The 25,487-nt window shown below is 37.5% G+C and overlaps 1 protein-coding gene across 1 annotated transcript in view; it reads right to left on the bottom strand.

The window, feature by feature from the left end:
- Positions 1-2,557: 2,557 nt before the first annotated feature.
- KCND2 (potassium voltage-gated channel subfamily D member 2) overlaps positions 2,558-25,487 on the bottom strand; it is a 493,576-nt gene continuing 470,646 nt past the window's right edge. The window contains exons 2-6 of the mRNA XM_060632969.3: positions 21,217-21,379; positions 11,481-11,576; positions 10,526-10,618; positions 6,946-7,193; positions 2,558-5,214 (exon numbers count right to left, since the gene is read on the bottom strand). Coding sequence (XP_060488952.1) covers positions 5,037-5,214; positions 6,946-7,193; positions 10,526-10,618; positions 11,481-11,576; positions 21,217-21,379 — 778 coding nt within the window. The 3' untranslated portion in view covers positions 2,558-5,036. The remainder of the gene's footprint in view (positions 5,215-6,945; positions 7,194-10,525; positions 10,619-11,480; positions 11,577-21,216; positions 21,380-25,487) is intronic.

The raw sequence follows: 25,487 nt of genomic DNA, 5'->3' as shown, positions 1-25,487 counted from the left end.
GCTCTTTTAGGGTTTTGTTCTCTGTTGTACAGGGAGCCCAGGAGATCTCTGAGCAATTTGTCTATGCCTGAATAGTAAAAACTGATAATAGATTAAGATAATACCTTTTGGTGTTACGATTTGTAGCTCTAACAAAGCTCTAACTTGATTAAAGTCAAAAAGGCTTTGAATTTAGAATCAAAGCCCAAAGATGCCTCTCTACCACCTTGAGCCCGTGTCAACACCCACATCTTTGTTCTAGGGTTCCTCTAAATCTCTTTCCACATCTTTGATACTCTTCCTTCAATACCCTTCTTCAGCCCGGCTCATTCCTTGGAACTGACACAGACCACCTGGGCCCACCTTTTTGGTGAGTGCTGCTAATTACAAACTCACCTTCCTTTCTAGACCTGCTGCTCTTATTGTCAGAGTGTCTCTCAGATATTTCAAGGGGATTAAGCAGATGAATGAATTTGGGGAGGGGCAGTAGGATTCACAGCAGTGTTATGTGAGACTCTTCCTGCAAAGCTATTTCAATAGTTTTCTTTATAATCTGGGGCGCTGGTAGGAAGGGCAGAGTGCAAACTTGGGGAAGTCTAGTTTTTTACCATGCTCACATCATAAATGTGAAGTTCGGCCTCTTTTCTTGTTTTGTTTTGCCTTGCCTTGTTTTCTGATCTCTCTCCAAGCAGGCAGGTGGGGATTCATGTGCCCTTTCCTGCATCCCCATAGAAAGAGGACCATGGCCCACACAAAGATTTTAATCATATGATGGGAGGGTTTTAGAAAGTACTTTGAAGAACATTATCTCAATGTAGCCTCCTTCAAAGACATGTTTTCAGCAGATTGAAGCAGAAAAAATTATTATGGCAGAAAGAAAAATACTTGCAGTATAAGACTATGCCTAGCAGCGTAAAGCAGAGAGCATGTTAAGCTGTTTTCCAGTATATAACTCCTTGAGGAGAGGATTTGGTTTGGATTTTTAATCTCTATTTCCCCAACACCTATCACAATGTCTGACCCATGTGATGCACTCAAGAATTTGAATTATATATAGAATGGGCAGTAGTTACCTAGTGGATTTCCATAGAAAAAAAGCAGGGGAAAATGATTAGGGGAAGGGAGAGAATAATCTAGTAAAAGAATGGCTTGAAGAGAAAGGAGGGAAAAGGTAAAGTGGACAGTAAAGAACAAAGAATTAGAAGATAGTGATGTAATATTATTTCCACTGAAAACTTTTGCAATAAATACATTTTATAATTCTCTTAAGCAAATACGCTGTTGTTCAAAAGTAATAATTCCTCACATGTAAAATATCTTACTCTTTTGAGAATGTTTTGCTACCCTAAACGCAACCAGCTGATGTATATCTAACTTAAGCTCTTATTTTTTTTTAAAGTACAGTGTGCCTATGCAATTGTGCTGAAAATTCTGATGAAATTTACACAGTGCAGAGCAATCATTTTTGTACCTGTGAGTTAATAAAACAAACACCTAATAACACTCCAGGGAAGAGGAGATGCCTTTCTTATGAAACTCTGAGGAGTCATGTATTTGATATGAAGAACCCTTTTTATTCTTTTGAGTAATGGTGCCGGCAGCCACTGATATAACTCCCTGGAGGCTATTTCCAAGCCAACACTGTAACTCAGTTGAAGGAATAGGGAGGTGTGTTAAACCTTTTTAACGCAGGATTGGGATCTCAACAAATCAAAGACTATAAAAGAAAAGAATTAACAGGAACAAAAAGAGACTATCCACCAAGAGCATCACTAGTTATCACTATTCAGAATCACTGTCTGTGATTTACTCTGAATTTTCCCCTCTTCTGATAATCTCTTAAAATTTCCTTGTTTTTTGTTTCCTCCTGAAGAGAAACCGTCAGATGTGCATTAAAAAAAAAGGAATAAAAATCTATGTGTAGGTATATGAATAAATACATATAAATATACATATACACACACATATAGCTAGACAAATATAACACTTTGTTTCCTAAATTGAAAAGAGTCTTTGGCTGGGAATCTGATTGAGTTCTCACCAATGTCATCAACTCAGAGCTTCACTTTGTTTAAGTAGTGGTAGTCAAGAAGTATGTAAGGTTCAGGCACCAGCCTTACTTCTCTGTGGACCACGCTGTCCAAGAGGCATGTGGGATGTAGGGTACTGGCTAATAAACTGGGTCATACATTGCAGAAAGCATTCTAAAAATATCACATATACAAAAACAACTGATTTTAAACATACTACCCTTTTTTGGTAATGACCAACAAAACCTTGTAATATACTTAAATTAGTAGCTATGGAGTTGTACTTGCCAACATATTTCCAAAAACTATCATCTAAAGCAGTGACACTCTTTAGGTGATATTAACTTTTTTGTTTCTTAAAGTCTCTTCCTCAGTTCCCATTGTTGGCAGAAATCTACTATCTCCACTGTTCAGATTTAAGTGTTACTCACAATTGACGGGTTCTTTGAGTTTGTACATGTTACAAGGTTCCCCCAAATATGAGTATGATGTAGCCTAGATTTTGGAAAGGGAGGGAGTGTAAGAAAAAAGAGCAACAGTCAACCATGTTGTCCTGTTCAAGCATGCACATGTTTTATTTAAGTATTCTCCAAAGGTCTATTTTTTTCCAGCATAATGCAGGTATTATGCTATCCTTTGAAATAAGATATATGAATTTCAAACAAAATTGCCAAAAACAATGACCTTGGTTACTCCATATGGTACACAGAAATAATTACATTTCACTTACGATACAGATGCACTTAACACAGTCATCAATAGTCATTCACCACCAACACAGTAGATTTTTAAATCACCTAAAACACCAAAAATTTTTTTTTCTTTTCCAAAAATCTAAAGAAATTAATAGTTTGGGATAAACGATAAGTTGAAAAGGAGGCAGAATTGTCAACTGAAATCATCTAACTTCGTTTTTTTTAAATGTAGTATTAAGAACATGAAAATAGAACTTTTCATTGGGAATCAAAAGACCTAAGTATTCCTGATTGTGGTTTCCTTAGTCTACTTTTTAGGAAGTTTTTCAACCACTGCCATCAAAGAAGTTTCACTATATATTTTCTCTAGAAGCATAAAGTGACATGAGGCAGGTGTTAATATAATTGTTAATATTCACGCTCCAGGAAGATTAGTAACTTTTTAAAAGACATACTAGGTATAAAGCCAGTTCTTCCCGAGAGATAGTAGAGTTTGCCTTACTTTTATGAAGCAAATGTTTATTAATATCTACTGTGTGCACAGCACTGTTCTAGAAGCTATTCTAGAAATGGGAAGCAAGAATTTCTGGCTTTACTCGAAAATGGTTGGATTAAGTCTTTTTTATGATAAATTATGATAAGCATTTTAAAATCTCTATAGTAGAGGGATAATTATTAATTCTTTCCATGTACAGAAGCTAAACTTTATTTCTTACAGTGGTGGTTTGGAATGAACGAAACTTTTCATTTGACATACAACTTTTTTACACTGTCACGTGCAGACATGTCTGCTGATATAGTTTAAAGGTGAAAAGGTATAAAGACTTTTCACTTCAATGTACATAGAGATCAACTTTGCATCGTCAAACTCCTATCCTCCTGATTTAGTGGAGAAAATTGCTCCTTGCAGTCTACAGGAGCCTTCCTCAGATAAATTTGTGCTGCCTTCTCCAACGGCATAGAAAGCGTGCTTTCAACAAATATTGCTACATAAAGCACTCTAGTTTATCTCTGCATTTCAATTCACATTAGTTATTCTCAAAATGTATTCGAGATCTAAAGTAAAATAAATAATACATCAAGTGAGACTCTGGGATCACCGATTTTGTGATATTCATCCCAGCCTACTCTTTGCCTGAAACACAGAACGATATATCCAGTGTCTGGGCTTTTCCCTAACAGCAAAGAAGTTAGAGATCATTCATAGATGTCAACTCCTTTTTCCTAATTTTTGACAAGGGGATTGATGATGGTAATCTACTTACAAGCTAATATGTGGGGGAATACAAAAGTAGGAAAGTCATTTGAGCTACAAAACGTTAGTCCAGTTGATGACGATAAACCCACGAAAAGGTGCTATAGAAATACAAGAACAGATAATGCACTGTCACACGAATACAGAGGACCAAAGAATATTACTGAAAAACATTTATGGCACAATAGTTTTGGATTAAAAAGTTATCTAAAATCTGGCCACACCAGAAGTTTCTCTATGTATGTGGCTCTTACTGTATCTATGAGGATCTGGAAAGTACAACAACAACAAAAATCCTGATTCCTGATACAACAGGTGTACAATGAATTATTGCAGTTGTAACAGTATCTAGGTGCAAGGTAAAATGATAATTAATACTGAACTATCCGAACGCTTTAGATTTACTAATGAGCATCCCCATGAGAAATACCGCAGCTCTGAAAGGAGTTAATTTGCACAGCCCACCATGGAACATGAGCAATCAGCTTGTTGTAAGTGCACAGAAAGTCCCCCTTTCTACAATTATAATTTATCATGCCTATTCTGAAGACAACATAAGGACACTGAGATCACTGCTCCAAAGAATTCTAGCATGCATTATGATGGTTTCCTTCAGTCAATACAAATGTGTTGTATGAGTTTTTTTTTAATACGTAATAATCTTCATCATAGCCAATGTTCATGGTTTTAACAGGAAAAATTTTTATCAAAATGTTTTCCATATTTTTTTGTTTTGCATTCAACTGGAACATTATGTTCAAAGATTTATTTTATTTATTTTATTAAAAAAGAGTTCAGATCATAAGAAGCATCGCTAGGCGGCATTTCATTGTGCTCAATCACAAAGTCAAAGGGTCACAGACTACTTCTCTGTAGAACAGGTCAGACTCTGTCTAGAAATGCCATTTGGTGGTTTTATTTCCATCCTCAAGTTTGGAAGCTTTGTTTTTATTTCACTGCCAACCTTCTTGCCTTGCTGTTTTCATCTGCAAAAGGTTTATTGTTTCTTCTTTCTTCCACATTGGAATTCTTTCCACAGCCAGAGCTCAAATTCTCTTAGACCTGGTTCCAATTGTCTTACAAAGCAGATACTCTGACAATATTTCCTCCTGAGTACTCAGGAGATTCTGGCCTGTCATCTCCTTCGGGGGTGGTTACTGGAGGTGTTGGGATGCTTATTATTGCTGTAGTCACATAAGGTTGTTCACAGTTTAGTTTAACACACTCTTCCATTTTGGCATTTAAACTGGATCGGCTGATGAGGAGAAAATAGATTTAAAAAAGTAAGTTGTTTACTTAAAAAAATTTCCCTGCAACTGAGGAATGTATTTTGTCAGTAACATTTCAAATATCTAATTACAGTCACCATGATTTTTAAAACATGAAGCCCTAAACCTTAATATATGTTGAAATGAACATTGGTCAGGTCATTAATATTAAATGAGTGTCTAACAGCCAGCTCAATTTGGCTCAGGCAGTGTTTATCAAAGTGTTTCCTACGAAAATGCAAGAAAGAGACTCAGGCCAGTTTTGGAAAGCCAGGGTCAGGCAAAGTAAAATCGTCTTCTTTAAGACAGGACCTCTGAGAGCTTTGAGATGCTCCAATGAAAGGGATGTACCTCAATTACCTGTGAATGTGTCTCAATTCTTTTGACCACAGAATCATTTTACTATCTTGTCTCTGGGAAAGACGATGCCCTTTAAGCTCTCAAGTTACTGACAGCCAATGTTAAGAACCCTAAAATGTTAGCCATTACCAATAATTCAAGATTTTCCTAAGTAGTATTCTTGCATGACTTTTATACTCTACGTGGATAGAGGGAAAAGGAGAAAGGAACAAGAAGGGTATACATGATATACTTAAATCTAATTATTTTCATGGAAATCTTACTTAAAATGTTTATGTCCTAAAATTTTCTTTCTAAGTACTTCTCTGCTTGCTACTTAATTTTGCAACGCAGAGGTGGAACATTTAGAGACAGAAATCTTTCATTGTTCTAAAATTTAATATTCTGGTCCCAGAGACATCTGATTTATGTAAATCAACACAGCCTGAATTCAGAATCTCATCCAGGTTTTTCACAAAGATTGTTGAATGAGAACAAAGAAGCAGTGCTGAATTAATGGATTGTTAATATAAAAACATAGCTATTTAATCTGAAGAACAAAGCAAAATTATTTTGGCAGGAATTGATCATTTTAATGAGTTGTAGAGTTTAAATGGATTACTTTGTGTTGCACTTACATGTTTGTGGGAAAAACAGAAAGCAAATAAAGACAAGCAAAGGAAAATACCATCAGAAAAATTTCACTGAAGTTGTCCATAAACTAACCACAGGTGAACAATTGTAGCATATCACTTATCTTTTTTTTGTGTTGGATTGATTTTTGTGCTTCTGGCAACTCAAAATATCTTTATGATCAAAATTATATATTGGTTCAAGAGACTTGTATAGGCATAGTTTTATTTTTCACTGTTACGTTGAAGGTGTTGATTTATTTTAGGTGCTGCTGAGTACTTTCCAATGATACCAGTGTCAATCTAATTGGTCTCCTTTAGTAAGTGTTGAACATCTATCATTTAAGGCTATTTGCATTTACATAAGGGGCTCCTGAGTATAAAGGAGTATAAAGAAAAAGTTGTGGAGGTAAGGAGGGAGAAGTACACTTGTTTGTGCCTGACCATCTTGTCTTCTTTCTAGTTTTCACACTGTACAACTGCTACTTTTGACTCAAATGAATATTACAGCATACTTATTACGGCATTAGCTTGTCTCATACTAAACCCTAGGAACTAGGATTTAGATGCCACAGGACTTCTGAGGTGTATTTATTAAAAATAAATAAAAATTATTTGCTCCCCCACCGCGCCCGCCCCAATACCAAAAAATGCCAAATACACCAAGATAGCGACATGCCTGCAGGTGGAGATACGCTCTGGGAACAGGCACAGGTGTGTGCACCCACACAGATTAACCTCGGGTACCTGTTAGACAGCGGGGTTCTCTCCACACATCTGATCTGGATCGTACTGAGTTCCTGCACACTGCCTCGGTGGCTTCCTGATACATTGGCATTAGGGATGCGGAAGGTTTTTTTGTGTCGTCGTGAACAGCAAGTGCTGGTGACTCCTTGTTGTGACGAGAGAGAAGGGCTGTGACTTGAAGGACGGTTTCCAGTTGCAACTTCCATGCAGCTTTCTTCAAAGACTTGCTCATCCACAAACTCGTGATTCTGTTCCGTAGTCGTGAGAACATGCGAAAAAGGCAACAAACACATTGTGATTTTAAGAAAGGAAATGAATGGCTTTATTTTTAAAACCCAAATAGGCCCATACACTTAGACTATCCAATGGGCAACTAGCCGCTTTCATAAATACTGGAATATCAAAGCCAACTCACGCTGGCATTTGTGTGAAAATAAAATCTCCCTGTTAGACTTTGAGATGGACAACTGCAGGCTGATTTAGTGTCTCTTTATGGACTAACCTTATCCTGAAATATCATTTATTAATTTAAGCATCATTTCTGGAAGTTCAGAGGCAAAGAAAAAAATGGTTGAAAATGCATGTAAAATAGTACCCACAGTGAATGTGTAAATTCACATTGACTTTTACTTTTTAAACAGTTTGGAATTAAGAGGCTATTAAGAGGCTATTTTAATAGAATGTCCCAAATTATATTGTCTGTTTTCCATTAGCAAATATTTTCACATGAGATTGAAAACATTTTTTAATTAGAAAATGAGATACTTAAAACATTTTCTATTTCTTTTTTCTCTTTTCTTTTCTTTTCCTTTCTTTCTTTTTTCTTTTTCTTTTTCTTTCTTTCCTTCTTTCTTTTTCTTTCTTTCTTTCTTTCTTTCTTTCTTTCTTTCTTTCTTTCTTTTGAGAGAGTGCCAGCAGAGGAGAGGGGCAGAGGGAGAGGGAGGCAGAGAATCTTAAACAGGCTCCCCATTCAGTGCAGAGCCTGATGTGGCGCTCAACTTGGGGCTTCACCTCATGACCCTGAGATCATGACCTGAACCAAAATCAAGAGTTAGACTCTTAACCAACTGAGCCACCCAGGTGCCTCTATACTTTCTATTTCTTCAGATGTTCCTCTAAAATTTCCAAGTATAGAAAATGACCCATTAGTTAAATAAATAAAATACTGCAAAATGTGCCACTTTATGTTTGATTCAGAAGAGGTTAGCACTGAACTCTGAGGTCTCCTTTCTTACTTTTGTGATGCATCACTGGCTGTACTCCTCTTAGCTCTGCTTGTATTCATGGTTCTTCTGGCCAAGAGGCAAACAGTGATGGGCATCATTTTGTATGCCGCATTTTAGACAAAACACAGTGCAAATTTTGTGTTTATAGTATTTAATAAAGAATCGCTTCCTAAAATGCCTATGTAAGATTTTACCTCATAAATGTAAGAGAAAAAATTTTGGTCCGAACTGCTGGAGAATGACTTCAATTACTATTTTTTTTCATTGTGTAGGTGGGAATAATCTTATAATGGAAGGCTTTGCACATGCCAAGTTCCACATAACCATCTCTCATCCTAAAATATTAGTGAAACGATTGAAGCAATTCACTGGCCAATAGCAAATAGATTGTTTTAGTTACTCATTTTGTTATTTCTTTGCTGAGACAAGCATTTTGAGGTAACTGAAATTTAAGAATCTACTGTTTAAAGTCCAGAGAATAATATGACCAGATAAGATGGAATTTCATTAAGAAGTGAATTTCGATGTCAAATTTTATAGAAAAAATATAGCTCACGAAGGAGTCACAATCTGTTTTTTTCTTTTACCATGCACAATTCTCACACAAAATACAAGTATATAATGCATGAGATTCTAATTTTTCACATCAGTGATTGGAAGTGAAGAAGTCATTCTGTTGCTGGTTATTTTTGTAGGTAGCTCGATTTAAACTATGTTAATTGACGCTAGACAATTTTTATTTGAAAGGTAAAATAGTAAAAATAAAAGGTAAGATAGTAAAAAATGAAAATAAAAGAGAAGAGCATGGGGATAAATAGATTTGATTATTAATGTTACCATTTACCTTTGAAAGAGTATCCTAACAGCTATAGACCTTATCCTGTAAGTTATGGATCTTCAGTTAAAAACGCAAATATAGGGGTGCCTAGGTGGCTCAGTAGGTTGAGCGGCTGACTTCAGCTCAGGTCATGATTTCATGCTTCTTTGGATTCTCTATCTTCCTCTGTCTCTGTCCCTTCCCCTCTCGCTTACTCTCTTGCATATATATATGCAAATATAATCATGTAACTACCCTGTTTAAAGTCCTCAAGCAATTTTTCATTTATTATGAGATAAAGATCAAAATTACTCACATGCCTCCAAAGCCTCCATTATCTAGACTTTCTCTGTCTCTGCTTGAGTCTCTGTATGCTCTATCTTCTGATCACCCTCAAGTTCTTTCAGTTCCTCTTAGGCCAACTTCCAGCCGCCACCCCCCACCCTGCCCCCGGGTGCTCACATCACCCCTTAGCTCCTTCATTTCTTTGCCTAACTAGCTCCTAGGCATCCTGTGGGTCTCAATGCAAGTTCTTCCAGGAAAGCCCCTAGCGACTCCGCCCTCTGTGGCACTGCACTGTGGCCTCGTTTTTCCTCTGCAACTCATGACCCTTCTTCCGGTAACATCTGTGTTTTATCCCATATGTGGAAGCTTGATGGAGGCAGAAGCCACACCTGACTTCATGGTGTATCCAGGGTCTGGCTCACTGTCTGCCACATGATAGCCAAGTAATACAAATTTGTTGAATGACTGCATAAGGAAGTGAATAAATGCATGGGGAATATGTTGGAAATGAGAATACAAGTATGTACCTCTGGGGAGTGAGGCAGTAGACTTGATTCAAATATGGTGAAAGTTTTGTTTTGCCTTGTGGTCAAAGACTGTGACCCCTTTTGACAAGCCAGCTAGGGATAGGGAAAGGGTACATTTGCTAAAGTGGAGATCCGAATGAAAGCTTCTAAGCGAAGAAGTGCTGGCTCAATCGTCAGTTCCAACGGGCTTCAGCGATTAAATGTGTCATTTTTCTTATGGGAACACATAGTTTTTATTACCCATCTTGTTTATTACAACTTGTTTATGGAAAGATGCTTATATTCAGTTACTCTCTTTTTTTGTTGTTGTTATTGCTATTGTTTTTCCCTTTACCTAGATGTCAGTAATACATGAACTACATTGTTTTTTGTTTAATTAACATTTTAATGATCCGAGGAAAAATAATATTTTACAGGACCTGCAGTCAGCTGTTGGGAAATGACTTTCCATTGGCATTAAGCTGATATTTTAGACTAGAGTTAAGATAATCCCTGAAGATAAAAACATTTTAAATAATTCTCTAAAATACTTTTCAAGTTGAAATGTCACTAGAGTCTTTCAAAGCAATTTCAAATATTGTGGGTTTCTTTCTTTCTTTTTTCATTTTTAGTATATTTTCCAGCAATGTAGACAGTGAAATCATACTTGGAAACGCTCAGTATCCACAAAAGCAAATGGTATTACTGTCTCCGTACAGGGGCGGACAGTCATGCCTTTTCCTTACCGTGGTTTTTTCCAGACAGTGAAGCAGGTGGTGGTGCTGGGTTTCAAAGCTGGAGCCGGATTTGCTCATGAAGGTCTGCTCATCCTCTGAGGACTGTTAACACACAGAAGACAGAAGTACTTTCTATTTCATTTGCAAACAATGAGAACCTCAGCTACACATTTCCAGAGAGAGAGCTAGCCTATTTCCCGAGATTAAATGGCAGCATTTTAATTTTCTTTTAACCAAAAAGGGACAAATGTGCAGTTGCTTTTAATTTTGGTAATCAGCATTTATATTTCTGTCAAATTAGTGGTCTGAGCTTTTAGACTTGCCTCCCTGAATTGAAAATTTAAATCGGTTTTACTCATTCAACTACCAGCTACCTTTGAAAGCCTGGGAGCTATTCTTTTTGGATAATAAATTTTAATCTAGTACTTAGATAATCCTGAAATCATGATCGTGCTCACCTACATAAAAGCTATTTTGATTGCAAGATGATTGGAATCCTAAATATTAAAGGAAAGTTTTGAGGTAAAAGTGAAGTTTCTCTTGTATTTGCTACTAGTGAGCTTTAGAACACTGAATGGTGTTCCCCTCCATTAAGAAGTAAAACAAGACATCATAACCCCACACAAATGAATTTTAAGGAACATAAATAATTTTGAAATAAAAATAGGTACTTGAGTCGTTGAGAATTTTTTACCTTTCCCATGTTTCAATAAGGCAGTGAAGAAATATTGCCCAATCGTGAATGGGAGTCATGATTCACTGGCAATATTTCATAGCCCAGGTTCTAATCTGCTACATACAGCCAATGAGACTGTCCAGGGCAAGGTTATTTAAAAATGACACTTTTGTTGTTTCAGTAGCCATTTTCATAATTGCCCACAATAAAATTATATGGTTAAATAGAACTAAATCAATATTACACTAATAAATTGAACATTAAAAAAAGTGAAATGCTTGACTGTACCTGTAGTTGATTACTGAGTAAGCCGTTCCGTTTGCTCTGCATGTAAGCATTGGCACTTCCGCTTTTGGCTGCCCGGATCCTGGCGAGTCTGGCTTTCTATAAGCCAGAAGAGAAATAAATGTTAATACTCATGAGTTGTTTTCTTAAAACAGCGAAGGCACTCTGGTGTAATGCTAATGTCAGCATATATATTTTTTTCGTGAACTTTTCCAGTAAGATCAATTAACTACTTTGGAGTCGGTGCATTTAAGATTTGTAATTAAGTCGTTTTAGTAAGATCAAGTTATTTCATTGTTGTTTCTGTCAACTGTGTTAAGAGAAAGATGACAGTATTCCTTTATTTATATTTTCACTGATCTCAATCTGAGTAACTTAATGAAATCAAGACTTAACATACGACCTTCCAAGTCATTTTCATTTAAACTAATGTCTTTATAAATATTAGTAAATATATTCCAGGAATCAATTGCCTGCTTGCCTCTCTTCCTTTGTTTTTTCTCCTTCTCTCCTTCTTTCCTTCCTTACTTTTTAAAGTTTTTTTTTAAAGGTTTTTATAAAAATGTATTTTAAAAATACATTTATGCTTTGAATTAAACAATGGAGGGTAAATAATAATGCAGTGTATCTCCATTCTCAAATATCAAAAAGCATTTTTTGGAATTATTTTGTTAATTGGGCAATGTAGACCCCATGCCGAATAACATGTAGTCTCAAAAAAAATCCCTAATTCATCCACTTTTTCTATTGACACTGGCCCCTACTGCAGCATGCTTATCTGATTTCTATTTCTCTCTGGAATTTGTTGAGATGAGAACATAATGAGTCCCTCCAAGGAGCTTTATAAAATTATTTTTTAATTTTAAAACATTTATGTGTAGAGAATGTTCTCCAGTTTAGAGACTGAGGGTGGTTACTTCAATTGTTCACAGTTACAGTGATATCACCAAAGTATATTACTAAGCAAACTAACTATTTAGCCGGATATCTGGTATTCCATTCTACTTTAGAACTGATGCTTGTGTATGGAATGAGTCATGGAATGAGTCTGGTTTTCACTTCCTGGAGGGCACTTTTTGATGAACATTCTGTTTGTAAGATGTGTATCTAGCAAGTGTATATAAGAAAGCAACTGGGATGGCTTCCTCAAGTTCTTATAAAATTACCCCATAAAGACTCCTTCTTTTCCCTTTCTTTTTTTTTTTTTTTTAAATTTTTTTTCAACATTTTAAATTTATTTTTGGGACAGAGAGAGACAGAGCATGAACGGGGGAGGGGCAGAGAGAGAGGGAGACACAGAATCGGAAACAGGCTCCAGGCTCCGAGCCATCAGCCCAGAGCCTGACGCGGGGCTCGAACTCACGGACCGCGAGATCGTGACCTGGCTGAAGTCGGACACTTAACCAACTGCGCCACCCAGGCGCCCCCTTCTTTTCCCTTTCTAAACAACCCAGATGAATACTATCTGTAGTCTTGAACCCTGAGATTTTTTTAAAATAAAAATTTAAAAATTATCTAGCTTTTTAAAAATGAAAAATGATGGGGCGCCTGGGTGGCTCAGTCGGTTAAGCGGCCGACTTCGGCTCAGGTCATGATCTCACGGTCCGTGAGTTTGAGCCCCGCGTCGGGCTCTGTGCTGACAGCTCAGAGCCTGGAGCCCGTTTCAGATTCTGTGTCTCCCTCTCTCTCTGACCCTCCCCTGCTCATGCTCTGTCTCTCTCTGTCTCAAAAATACATAAATGTTAAAAAAAATTTAAAAAAAAAATGAAAAATGAATACATACATATGACAAAGATTTTATTAATACAAAAGTACATCAAAAACAAGTTAAGTCTCTCTGGACCCTGGAGCTACCCTACTGCTATGCTTCAGAGGCAACCACTGGCAATATTTCTAGTGAGTCTTGCCAGAAATTTTCTAGGGAGATAAAAGCATGTATGTGTGTGTGTGTGTGTGTGTATTCATACATTTATACACACATATTTTTACTCATTTGGGACAATACGCCTCACACTCCTTTGCACTCAGCTGTTTCCATTTATTACATACTGGAACTCCTTCCATATCTACATATATAGATCCACCTCATTCATTATAAATATATAATATACCAATGAATAAAGCACCATTTATTTAACCAGCCAACTACTATTAATTTTTTAAAGCATCTTTTGCTACTACAAGCAATGGGTCCTGCCTTGAACATCATGATGTGCTTTTCGGCAAGACAGTTTCTAGAAGCAGCAGTATTCCTAGATCAAAGGGTGTCTGTGTGTGTGTGTGTTTTACCAAACTTCCCTCCAAAGTTGTACCAAGATGCCCTTTCACTCACAGCATTTAAGAGTAGCACTGAGACATCTGAAGCTCTCAAAATAGCATTAAGATATCATCTGGCTTCAACTCTACCCCTTCTCTCTTCCTCTCTGAATTTATTCTTCCTGTTTGTTGATTCCAACTTAAAATAATACTTTGTACAAAGATCATATTTATAAATGATGGGAAAAATAGACACATTTCACTCTTTGTTGGCAGCATACTGTTTAGATCACTCAAAGCACTAGAGAATGAAGTGGGAAGGTAGGAAATTTTTAACTTCAAAAGCTGTGCTGCCCAGACAGGATTTCAGGCCAGAGTTGATAAAACAATGGGAAATGACAAGCATATTTGGAAATGACTTTGAATAGATGTAATAATTCAGAAATAACTAATTTAAATATACATTTGGTTTCCAGAAAGGGATTATTGTGGAAATTTAAGTCCTAAAGTCTTCTTGGTCTCCTGAAACAGTCAATGCCTTTTTTTGGGGGGGGGTCTCCCTCTCCCCCCACCTTTTCTCTCTCCCTCCTCCTTCCCCCCTCCCTTCTTTCTTACACCTCTCCTTCCTTCCCTCCTTCCTTCTGCAATTAATGCATGCAATTACATTGCCTGTATCTTAGTTCCTAGTCTCACATATGTTATTCTCCAAGCATTCAGCAGCAGTATTAGAAAACATTTTTTTTTCACAAATGAGACATTTATTTACATTAGCCAAAAATACTGTCCAGCAAAGGAAAATGACACATATTTTCCACATTGGGAAAGCCTACATACGGTGGCATCCACTACTACAGAAGTAGTTCTAAGCTTAGGGGAAAAGAAGCAGTTGTTGCAGGGACAGAATGGCCATTTTGCTAGGCCGCGTACTATGTTAGAAAAAGCCTCCCGTCTCAAATTTCAATCACGACTTGTCTTTCATTTTACAACAATAGTATATGAGTTAATTGGTTTAATCGGTCTTGTGGAGCACCACACCAAATGCCTGTTGAATAATGCCAGCTTTTATGACCTGTGATTACATCTTTGCTTTCAGTAGGTAATTGAGGAAATTTCTTTTATGAAGATATTTTAGAAAATCACTTTACTTCTGACCCACTCAGTATGACGATCTTGGCAACTGTGGCTTTGTAGATGAGAGGTTAAAAGAAAATCACCGGCTAGTAAGAGGAAATGTATTCCTTGCAGCCCCCACCCCTATTTTGTAGGAAATACAACTTCTTGGCACAGTCAAGTACCAGCAAATACTATGGCGTGAAAGTAAAGTCTCACTAAATACTGTAGCCTATTTGGAAAATAGGAGGAGGCTTTCAGATTTTTAATTAAACAAAAAGCTTATATTGTCTATGTAAAAACAAACAAACATAGCTTTGAAGTTATTTTCAAATTCTTGAGAAACACCGATGGTGTTGGTAAAAATAAATTGTCTCATAAACACATTTCCCCCCAAGCATCTCAATTCTTCATAAATTCAGTTTTCATCTAAATTCTCTAAATTCAGCAGGATTTCTCAAAGTTGGGGTCCAAGGAACTAGTAAGTGTTATGGGTAAAATCCAAACCAACCAAATGAACAAACAACAGGTTCTGTGGTCAAGAGAAGTTTGGAAATGCCCAGAAGTCAAATAGGTTTCTTTGCTGTTGGATTCCTTACAACATATTGTGGATGTTCACTGTGAAGTCAAAAGGGGGATATGGTATATAATTTTTCTCAAACTAATTTGACATGGAACCCTTTTATTGTAGAGTTTTCAGAGGCTAGAATGCAGTGGTTTTTAGCAAGTGGATTGTTTTTTAATTGTACCAAATGACATTAAATAAACTTTACAATGTATTTCCTGAGACAGCAGGGGACCCAATCAGAGATGGTATAAGCCAAAAACCACTGAGATAGCAATTTTCTTATATGTGATCTATCTTCTAAATGAAGTGGGAGGTAGATTGTGAGGAGTTATTGGACCATGTTGTTGTCAAATCACAAAATGTTTTCAATACCTTTGAAAAATAAAGGTATCCTAGGTAGCTTTACAAGTCAGGTAGAGAAGACCTTTCTCCTTTGTAATGTGAGGCAATTCCTTACTCTTCAAATACCAGCCGGCATGCTGCATGTACCTTTTATTCTGGAAATTTTACTTAGACTTGTTTCTTTCATTTAAGACTTAGTAAAATGCCTCATGTGGAGGTAGCAGAGTAAGCGTTAACACCTTTTACAGATTTAAGGATTTATTGGAACCTTTCCATTTGTTAAGGTAAATAGCTCCCCTAGAAATGAGACAAGTTAGTGCCAAATACTAATAAAAACAGAGAGAGAAGAAATCAGTTGAAGATAGTGCAAAACTGTCAGCTCTAGAGCTTGGTTAATCCTGGTAATTGCAGGGCTGGGCAGAAACAATGCCGGCAATTGGGTCAGTGGAAGGGACCCTGAAAGAAAGGGTCAGTGAAAGAGAGGGCCACGAGAGTTCTCTAGGTGGGAAGAGGTAAGAACTGAAAGAAGATGTGGGAGGGTACCAAAGACAAAACTCATGCTTCCCAATATTGTTTTCAACTGGTCCTAGGACTGTCCACCCAACCTTAGGAATGGAGGACACTGTCAAGGTGAACAAGAGTTCACTGTTCATTCTTTCACTCATTTCACTAATTGTTAAGTGCCTATTTTACGCTGGGCACCACACTCAGACAAATGGAGGAGAGGGAGAATATGTATAATACATGATAGTAGAGTCCGCGTAATGTTGTAGAAGGGAAGGTGGAGCAATTAATGGTGTCCACATCATTTAGAGAAATCTTCATAAAATGGGTAATATTTGAGCTGAGTATTGCACCCCGAGTAGGGGTTTGCCAGGTGGTATGAAGATGGAATGGAGACTTAAGAGCAGAACTCAGTAATTCAATAAGACTGAAACATAGAGTGGATATCAAGAAGTATATAACCTCCAGACTCTTACATGTGTTGCTAATGGGGGTTCTTAAACTATAGATAAACATCTAGTTATCCACAGAGATGTGGGGTAGGGCCTGAGTGATACTTTTTAATATTGGATAATCTAAGAGAGATCATACTCAGGCTGTATTTATTGTTATTTATTGTATTTATTCTAGAATTGTATAAAAATTATTTGATTTGGACATTAATTAATGTACTAGACAATCGTTCTCAAAGTATGGTTTCCAGACCAACAGTATCGCCATCACTTAGGAAATTTTCAGACTGTAATCCCACACTATTGAATCAAATGCTACAGGGGTGGGTCTAACAATCTATATTTTATATTCTATTTCAGATGATTCCAATGAATCTAAAGTTTGGCAACCACCAGAGTAAAGTATGATAAAAGACTGAGTATTGGTAACTTCTTTCTGTATCAGTGCCAACATTTTTATGTGACAAGTAAAAAATTGTACTTACATTGTCCATTGGCTGTACATGGGCTCATTGATTCAAAACTTCTCATTGTATTTAGAATTATCTATAGGAAAATCCCTAAAATACATAACTCTAATGATGCCAGAATTTCTTTGTCTTAGACTTTAATCAGTAGGTGTGCATGCATAAGACAGTCATCTGTAAAATGGAAATAATAACACTTCTGTGTGAGTTGATTGTGAAAATAAAAATAACAGTTATAAAGAACCTGGGATATACTAGAAACTCTGGAGAGGGTTGTTGTTTTTGCTATTAGTACTATTAAATTATAATTATAATTATGATTACTATTATACATGAAAATTACTTACAATTAGCCTTGTAATCACACCTTGATTGACTGGTGTGATTTGTATCTTAAAGCAAGGTAGGCTCCCTACTTCAAAATATCAACCCTACCATCTGTCATTGTATCAATTTAGCTTTATTTTGGCAACTACTTTCTTTTTAAACAATTTTTATGTGTATTTATTTATTTTGAGGGGGAGAGAGAGAGAGAAAGAGCTCATGCAGGAGAACAGGGGAGGGGCAGACAGAGAGGGAGAGAGAGAGAATCTCAAGCAGGCTCCATGTTGTCAGTGCAGAGCCCAACAGAGGGCTCAAACTCAGTAACCTCACGAACCATGAGATCATGACCTGAGCGGCAATCAAGAGACTGATGCTAACCGACTGAGCCACCCAGATGCCCTGGCAAATATTTTCTAATCAATAAATACCACTGGATAACTGAAATACTATTGAATAAATACATCTATTAAAATACAATTACTAGTGGTGGGGGTGAAAGGAGACATGCTCCAGTTTAAGTCTATATTGACCCACAGGTCGGTGTTTAGTTAAGAAATGATCAAGGATGGAGTGCCTGGGTGGTTCAGTCGGTTAAGTGACCAACTTTTCATTTTGGCTTAGGTCATGATCTCATTGTTCATGAGTTCAAGCCCTGAGTTGGGCTCCTCGCTGACAGTACAGAGCCTGCTTGGGATTCTTCTCTCCCCCTCTCTCTTTACCCCTCGTCCGTACTCTCTCTCTCTCAAAATAAATAAACTTAAAAAAAATGATCAAGGGTGGCTAGAAATGTGCATTTCTTTTAAGAGTGGAGATAGGTAGTGAAAGCAGGAAGAGTACTTGCTGGGGGGAAGAGCCTAGAAGAAGGAAAGTATCCTTATGTGCCAAGGAGAGTGTTCTTAAATGTATATTTAAAATTTTTTTAATGTTTATTTATTTCTAAGAGAGAGAGAGAGACAGTGTGAGCAAGGAGGGGCGGAGAGAGAAGGAGACAGAGAATCTGAAGCAGGCTCCAAGGTCTGAGTTCTCAGCACAGAACCTGATGTGGGGCCTGAACTCATGAATTGTGAGATCATGACCTGAGCTGAAGTCGGATGCTTAACTGATGGAGCCACCCAGGCACCCCTCAGATGCATATTGGATATATTTCACACTTTTGCTTGAGCTTAGAGTTGAAAAAAGGACCAAACGCCGAAAAACAGGGACTAAAAAAGTGTTTTGTAATATTCCTTATTATTCAGCTTGACTGATGTTTTTACTAAATGGACTGTTTGCTTGACTGAATTAGTGGCTAATTTTTCATAACTTCGATACTTGTCAAATCACCTCATTCCAGATAAACCTAAACTTTCTTTAACTAAGGAATAAATTCTATATTTATTTATGCAAAAAGCCTTCTAAATTATTCTAAGACTTTCTTTACTGATCTGATTGTTGCAGATGACAAAGTTTGAAGAAAATACAGATATTTTGGTGTTCAATTTATCTGAAAATCAGATTTGTACTTCCTACGTTTTCCATATAGGTAGTCCCCCCGCCCCCCCCAACCTCCTCCACTGGGAAAATGAATTATAGGTAGCTCTTATGCTCTTATATCAAGGAAGGGATTTCTAGAATGAAGATGGATGGGTCCTGGGCATCTAAGATTTTTGTAGGATTTTGTCCTTTTAAACAATGTACATGTGTGCCCAGTTAGAAGGATTGTAACGTGTGGGCAGAGCCACAGTTGTGAGCATGAAAGTCCTGGGGGAGGGGCCAACGGTGGTCACAATTTCTCCATCTCCAAAGATATACCTTACGTGAGACTACAAAACTGCTCAGAAGGTGCCTTTTGCTAGCCTCTGTTTATTGAATTATCAGTTCCAAAGTTCATATTAATTGGACTACTCTATTCTTTACAATAATTAAAGGCTAGGTACCTGTCCAAACTTGGGGGAGTCTATAAAGCAAGAAAGGACAAGGCTGAAAAAGTGACTCTTTGCAAAAGGTAGAGGATCTGTGATGTTAGACTTGAACATGTTCTTTGGACAGTATGCTCTGTGACCACACTGATTACCCTGAACTTTCCCGAGAGTTACTTTTTGAGATTTTATACTCGACTAAAAGACCAACATTGTTCAAAAGCATACTTAAAATCCTGTTCTGGAATTAGCTACAAAGCCAGTAGCTTTGAACTGCACCCAAATGTCTCATGATAGTTTAGAGTTATACTACCTTACCGGCATTGTGGATCCATTTTAGTCATGGTTGTGGATATTAAAAACTATCTATCCATAAAGGACAACGATGGAGTATCCATGAGGAATACTGGAAATCTAGTGCCATGGTCTTAAAGAAACTACACAAGAGATTTCCAAAATTCTTTCTTTTTTTTTTTTTTAATGTTTTTATTTATTTTTGAGACAGAGAGAGACAGAGCATGAGCAGGGGAGGGGCCAGAGAGAGAGGGTGACACAGAATCTGAAGCAGGCTCCAGGCTCTGAGCTGTCAGCACAGAGCCCGACGTGGGGCTCGAACCCATGGACTGTGAGATCATGACCTGAGTTGAAGTCGGACGCTCAACTGACTGAGCCACCCAGGCGCCCCTCCAAAATTGTTTCTAAGCAGCAAGGGCCCTGACTCTAAAGGTGACTATTTTGACAAAAATTGGAGAAGGGAAGTGTGTTAACATTTAGTCGGGTTTTCTGAGAGGCAGTCTACCATAATGTTTATGTGTATGAACCTGGGTGTCAGGTTGGCTTAGATTGAATTTCTCAATTTCTGCGTACTTTAGGATCCTTATCTAAAAAATAGGAATAATAATGTTGACTCACTCCTAGACTCATGAAAACAATATGAATTATTTAAAAAAAACACCAAACCAGTACCCGGCACATAGTAAAGCCAGAAATAAATGTTAAATATTGTTACTATTATGATATACTCATATAGATTTATATAAATTTTTGAGGTAGGTACATTTTCCCCATCTTACAGTTGTGTATACACCCTTACTCTTAGAGGGATTAATAACTGGCACGAAGTTCAGAGAAACAGTAAACTGGGCCAGGAATAAAACTCAGCTATTAATGATCAGATTTCTCCTACTTCCTGGGTCAACTATTTAAAATATCTGAGACATATCTTAGTTCCTTTTAATAGTCCTTGCTTACTGGAACCAGCTTGATCCCTGATGGGCAAAGACGAAATGAATTAGATCTAGAAATCTGATTCTGATAAAATTTGCCAAGAATCTATCTTTGATTTTACTACTATCATTAGTGCTGTTTACTAGATAATTCTTTCTCTCTGCCTCTGATTGCACAGTAGGATTATATTCCCCTGCCCACTTTGAAGTTACACACGGCTATGTGACTTACTTTGGCTAGTGCAATAGAAATGGAAGTGACCTGGCCCACTTCCAGGAGGAGGTTTTAGGAGTCAGTGTGATTCATCATGTCCTGTTACCCCGGCTTGAATGATTGCAGAATACCTTGTCAAGATGGAGTTTCTATCACTGGACCAGTAATGGACCCGCAGCATGACTGAGAAATATTCCTTGTTGTTTTAAGCCACTGAGATATTAAGGTTCCTTTTTTACTGTAGTATAACCTAGCCTGTGCTGACTTATGCAACTATTGACCAAAACTGGAACACTGAATAGCCAGTAAGGGATTTTTAAAGCTCACTATAAAAAGGGGGAGATGTTAAATCATGATTGCACAGAGCTGAATACACACCTTCTGTGCTCTCCGTTTGTCTGCTCGTTGATTTTGGTGGTAGATCCGACTGAAGTTAGATACGATCACTGGAACAGGTAGAGCAATGACCAAGACCCCACTCAGTGAACAGATGGAACCAAATATCTTCCCTGCTATGGTTTTTGGTACCATGTCACCATACCTGGGTTAGAGAAAAAAACATGGTTTTAAGTCACAGAAATTTATTTTCACCTGCTACAAATAGCTTTTTACCCAAAGTCAAATGATTTTTTAGACCAATCTATCTCTACTTCATGACTACCATACACATGGGTTAAGACCTTAATAAACCAGAAATTATGAATATCTGAATATGAAAAAATTATCTTTCAATATTGCAGGAATTGATTCCAATATTTAGATATCTCTTTGATTGGAAAATGTTCTAAGCCAGATGATGTAATGATAGCTCTTCAGTTTGTCCTTTATATAATATGGCAAAATTCTTCACATTTATTTAAAAAAATTTTTTTTAACATTTATTTATTTTTGAAACAAAGAGAGACAGAGCATGAATGTGGGAGGGTCAGAGAGAGAGAGAGGTAGACACAGAATCCAAAGCAGGCTCCAGGCTCTGAGCTGTCAGCACAGAGCCCAAAGTGGGGCTCGAACTCAGGGACCGTGAGATCATGAACTGAACCAAAGTCAGACGCTTAACGGACTGAGTCACCCAGGCGCCCCTCTTTACATTTATTTATAGTTAGTATTTCCATGCTGAATTTCATAGTCTAGATAACATCTCTTTCCACTTAATTTTTTCAGCATTAGATTGGTTATGAAATTTAAGTAGAAAAAGTGTTATATCACATTCTTTTTATCAGATATAATCACTTAAAAAAAGCTTTCCAAGGTCTCACTAACTTCCACTTGTTAAATACAATGGTTATTTCTTCATGGTCATCTTATTCAATCTCTCATTTGTACTTGATTAGTTTTCTCTCTTCTTGGAACACTTTCCATTGGCTTCAGTATTAGAAAATTCCCTTCGCGGTCCTCCTAACTCAATGGCTGTTCCTCTATCTTCTTTTCTGGCTCCCCGCTGCCCCTTATCTGATTTTTAAATCTTGGAGTAATTTAGCTCTCAGACTCTTACTGTCTCCATATAAACCCTTTCCTATGTGATATCATCCAATCTCATAGCTTGCAGTTGTTGCTGATACCCTAATTTATGTTGACAACCCTGATGTCTACCTAGAAAATCAGACTCATGTCTTCAGTGGTCTCGTCTGATTTTTCCTACCCCTGGATTTTTAAGAACCAATTAAGAGCCAATTAAAACAAATTAGGCAATAAGGAACTTTTATTTCCCTAGCTTCCTCTGCCACCCTCAAATCTGTTCCTCCCAGTCTGTCACCTCCAGTTCCATGGAACTGCAAACCACTCAATTGCTCACATCAAAATTGAAAGAGTTACCTCAATTCTCAGTCACGCATCTCATTTTTGAGCTAGTCTTATTATCTCTGACCAAACTGAATTATGTCCTATTATGGTCTCTTTTCTCAACCTCCATTTTGTCACAACAACCCAAGCAATCATCATTTCTTGCCAGAGTGATGGATAGATATAGCTTCTTACCCTAACTCTCTCCTCCATATTTACCACTTTACAATTCATGCCAACATAGCAGTTGGAGTTATGGTTTTAGAATGGAGAGTGCACTGGTGCCACTTCGCTTAAACCTTCTAATAGACTTGGAACTAAAATAGATCCAAACTCTTCAGTTTTATCTCCAAGGGCCTATATCATTTAATTACCACCTGTATCTCATACCACCTTGCACCAAGTCCACTGTCTTCCAGCTATGCTGGCCATCTGGCTTTTTGTCCACAATGTGCAGCCCCCAGATCATCATTATTCAGGTTGAGACTTAAATGTCTCCATTCCAGAAGTTATTTTCTGGCCACCTTATCCATAGTGGTCTTATTCTCTCCCCTAGTCATTCTCTTTAACATTTTCCCATTTAATGACCTTCACAGTACTATTAACACATGATATTTTATAACTTATTAACATATTTATTTTTTGACCACCCACCTGCCCTGCTGACATTAGAATATAACCTTGACAAAGCAAGATCTGCTCTATTTAGTCCGACTAGCACAAAGCTGCCTCAATAAATATTAGTCAAAGAATCCATTTTCTCTACCTTATTCTAAGAATTCATTTCTGGAGAGGGGGCAAGAAGGATGTCTTTTGATCGTATTACTGCAGAGGCTGCCCGGCTGTGCCTGTAGAGCCCCAAACTCTCCATGTTCACTTGAGGGGTCTGGGGTGCTCAGCACTCTGAGAGGAGCTCAGGTTTTGGAATCCAGACTCAAGGAGGTTTAGGAGGACATGGGGATGCATTACATCTTGAAGGGTGGCCCAGGAAACGATCACTCTGATTTTGTTTTGTGGGAAAACATTTGTGTGTCAATGTGGGAGAGGGAAGTTGCAGGGTAATTGGCCCAGGAAAGGCTGGTGGTGACAGCCTATTCGATAACCCATTCCAGGCTCTGGTCCCAGTTACTCATTCTTGTCAGTGTTTGTGGGTGATCAGCTGTTGAGCTAATTCACTGTAACTAAAATTCCCACAGGTTTTGGCATCAGAATGGCGGTATTAATTAATAGTGAGACAAACAGACAGACAAAAGAATAGAATAAATCCAGGAACTGGAATGCTGTGTCCATATGAAACAGGGTATTTTTCTGTAGTCCATCAGGGAAGTTAAGTTATAATCTGAAGTTTATGTTAGTAAGGAAACAGTCACACATAGAAGAATTTATAAGGTGAACGATCAAGTCTTGAGGACTTTTGTCCTATAGAGATCTGTCAGTGCAATTGGAAGATCAATGTTTTATACAATGCTGTGAACACATGAGCCGATTTCTATGTTTGCCACAGTTTACATTGAGTGCCCAGCCATATTTTAAAGACATCTTTTTTCTCTTTGCACTGATTGTACAGTAGGTCCTGGATAAGTCTGAAACACACAAGCAGCTTTTCAAAAAAAAACAAAAACGGTGAGGGGTTGATTTTAATGTCTATCAATCAGGATCTAGAAAGATTTTCTAAAAGGGGAAAATAAATAAAGCTCAACTATGTTTGTTGTGGCCAGAATAGATAAGCATTGAGTCCATGCAAATAAAATAAACCTTGTAAGATATAAATACATAAAATAAAATAAATAAAATAGCTAAATGAACACAAAATAAAGTTTTTCCTGTCTTTCTCTAAGAGATTTTTAAAAATTAGTATTTATCAGCTATTTTTGTATCCTAGGCTCACTATATAATAGAGTAGGCAAGGCTAGCACTCTTGTAATTATTAGAGGAACTTAAGGGCTAAACTGTGTGGTATGGACCCAAAGCTCAGTAAGACTTTAAGAAGACAGAAGGTTTGTAAGTTCAAGTAGCAGGCTGTGGTGGTGGTAGGGATGGAGGCTAATCATATGTTCGGAAAGACCTTACCTCAGAGAAGAGGAGAGAAAATAGACTCTGAGGGACTCAGTCAAAGGAATTCTGAGCCAATTGATAAAGCACGTTTTCCTGGGAAAGCGATTTTTGACAAAGTGCCCAGGATTCAACTAGAGAAATAATCACTGCAAATCCTTTTTGAATATAAACAGAGATTATAATATAAATAAATACATAAAGCAGAAAGTGAACTTGGTACTCAGAGGGGAAAAAATGGGCAAAGTGAAATTTCTTGTACAGTTTGTAACAAAAGGGTAGAAAGTAAAGATATGAGCCAGCTTGCTGAAAGGCAGAAAATTCATAGTCTAGAAGGATCCATAAGAAAAAAGAGATAACAGATAGAATAGGGGTACTTTAATGTCATGAAATTGTGCTAATCTGCATCAAATGCAATTACATTTATTATTTACCTCCACCGTATTTTTTTTACAATCCAAATTTTCTTCTCAATCAAAAGCAAAGTTGACCCTTGAGGTGACTGGCCAGGACTGCAGTGATCACGACGGGAAGCAGAAGGGACAACAAAGTGCTCGTTGGAAGGGGCATCTTCTCCATCTTTTACTCTTGAGTCAAAGGACAGATCTTTCTCAAGATACAGAAAATGAGGATGGGCCCCAAGTCTCCGCTGTTGTGAAACTAGGGTAGAGGGAGATGGGAGGAGGGCACAGGGAGCAGAGAGGGCAGGGTGCTGCCGTTGGGGCCGGGGGGAGGTGCGGGCTGCCCCTGATTGCTTGCTAGGACACCCTCAGGCTGATTTGCCAAGAAGCACCTGCCATCTCCTTCCACAATCCCCT

Source organism: Panthera onca, chromosome A2, assembly GCF_046562875.1.
Source record: "Panthera onca isolate mPanOnc1 chromosome A2, mPanOnc1 haplotype 2, whole genome shotgun sequence".
In the NCBI taxonomy this organism is placed as follows: domain Eukaryota; kingdom Metazoa; phylum Chordata; class Mammalia; order Carnivora; family Felidae; genus Panthera; species Panthera onca.
Note: the sequence above shows the minus strand (reverse complement) of the source record. Positions and strands in the feature narration are given on the sequence as shown.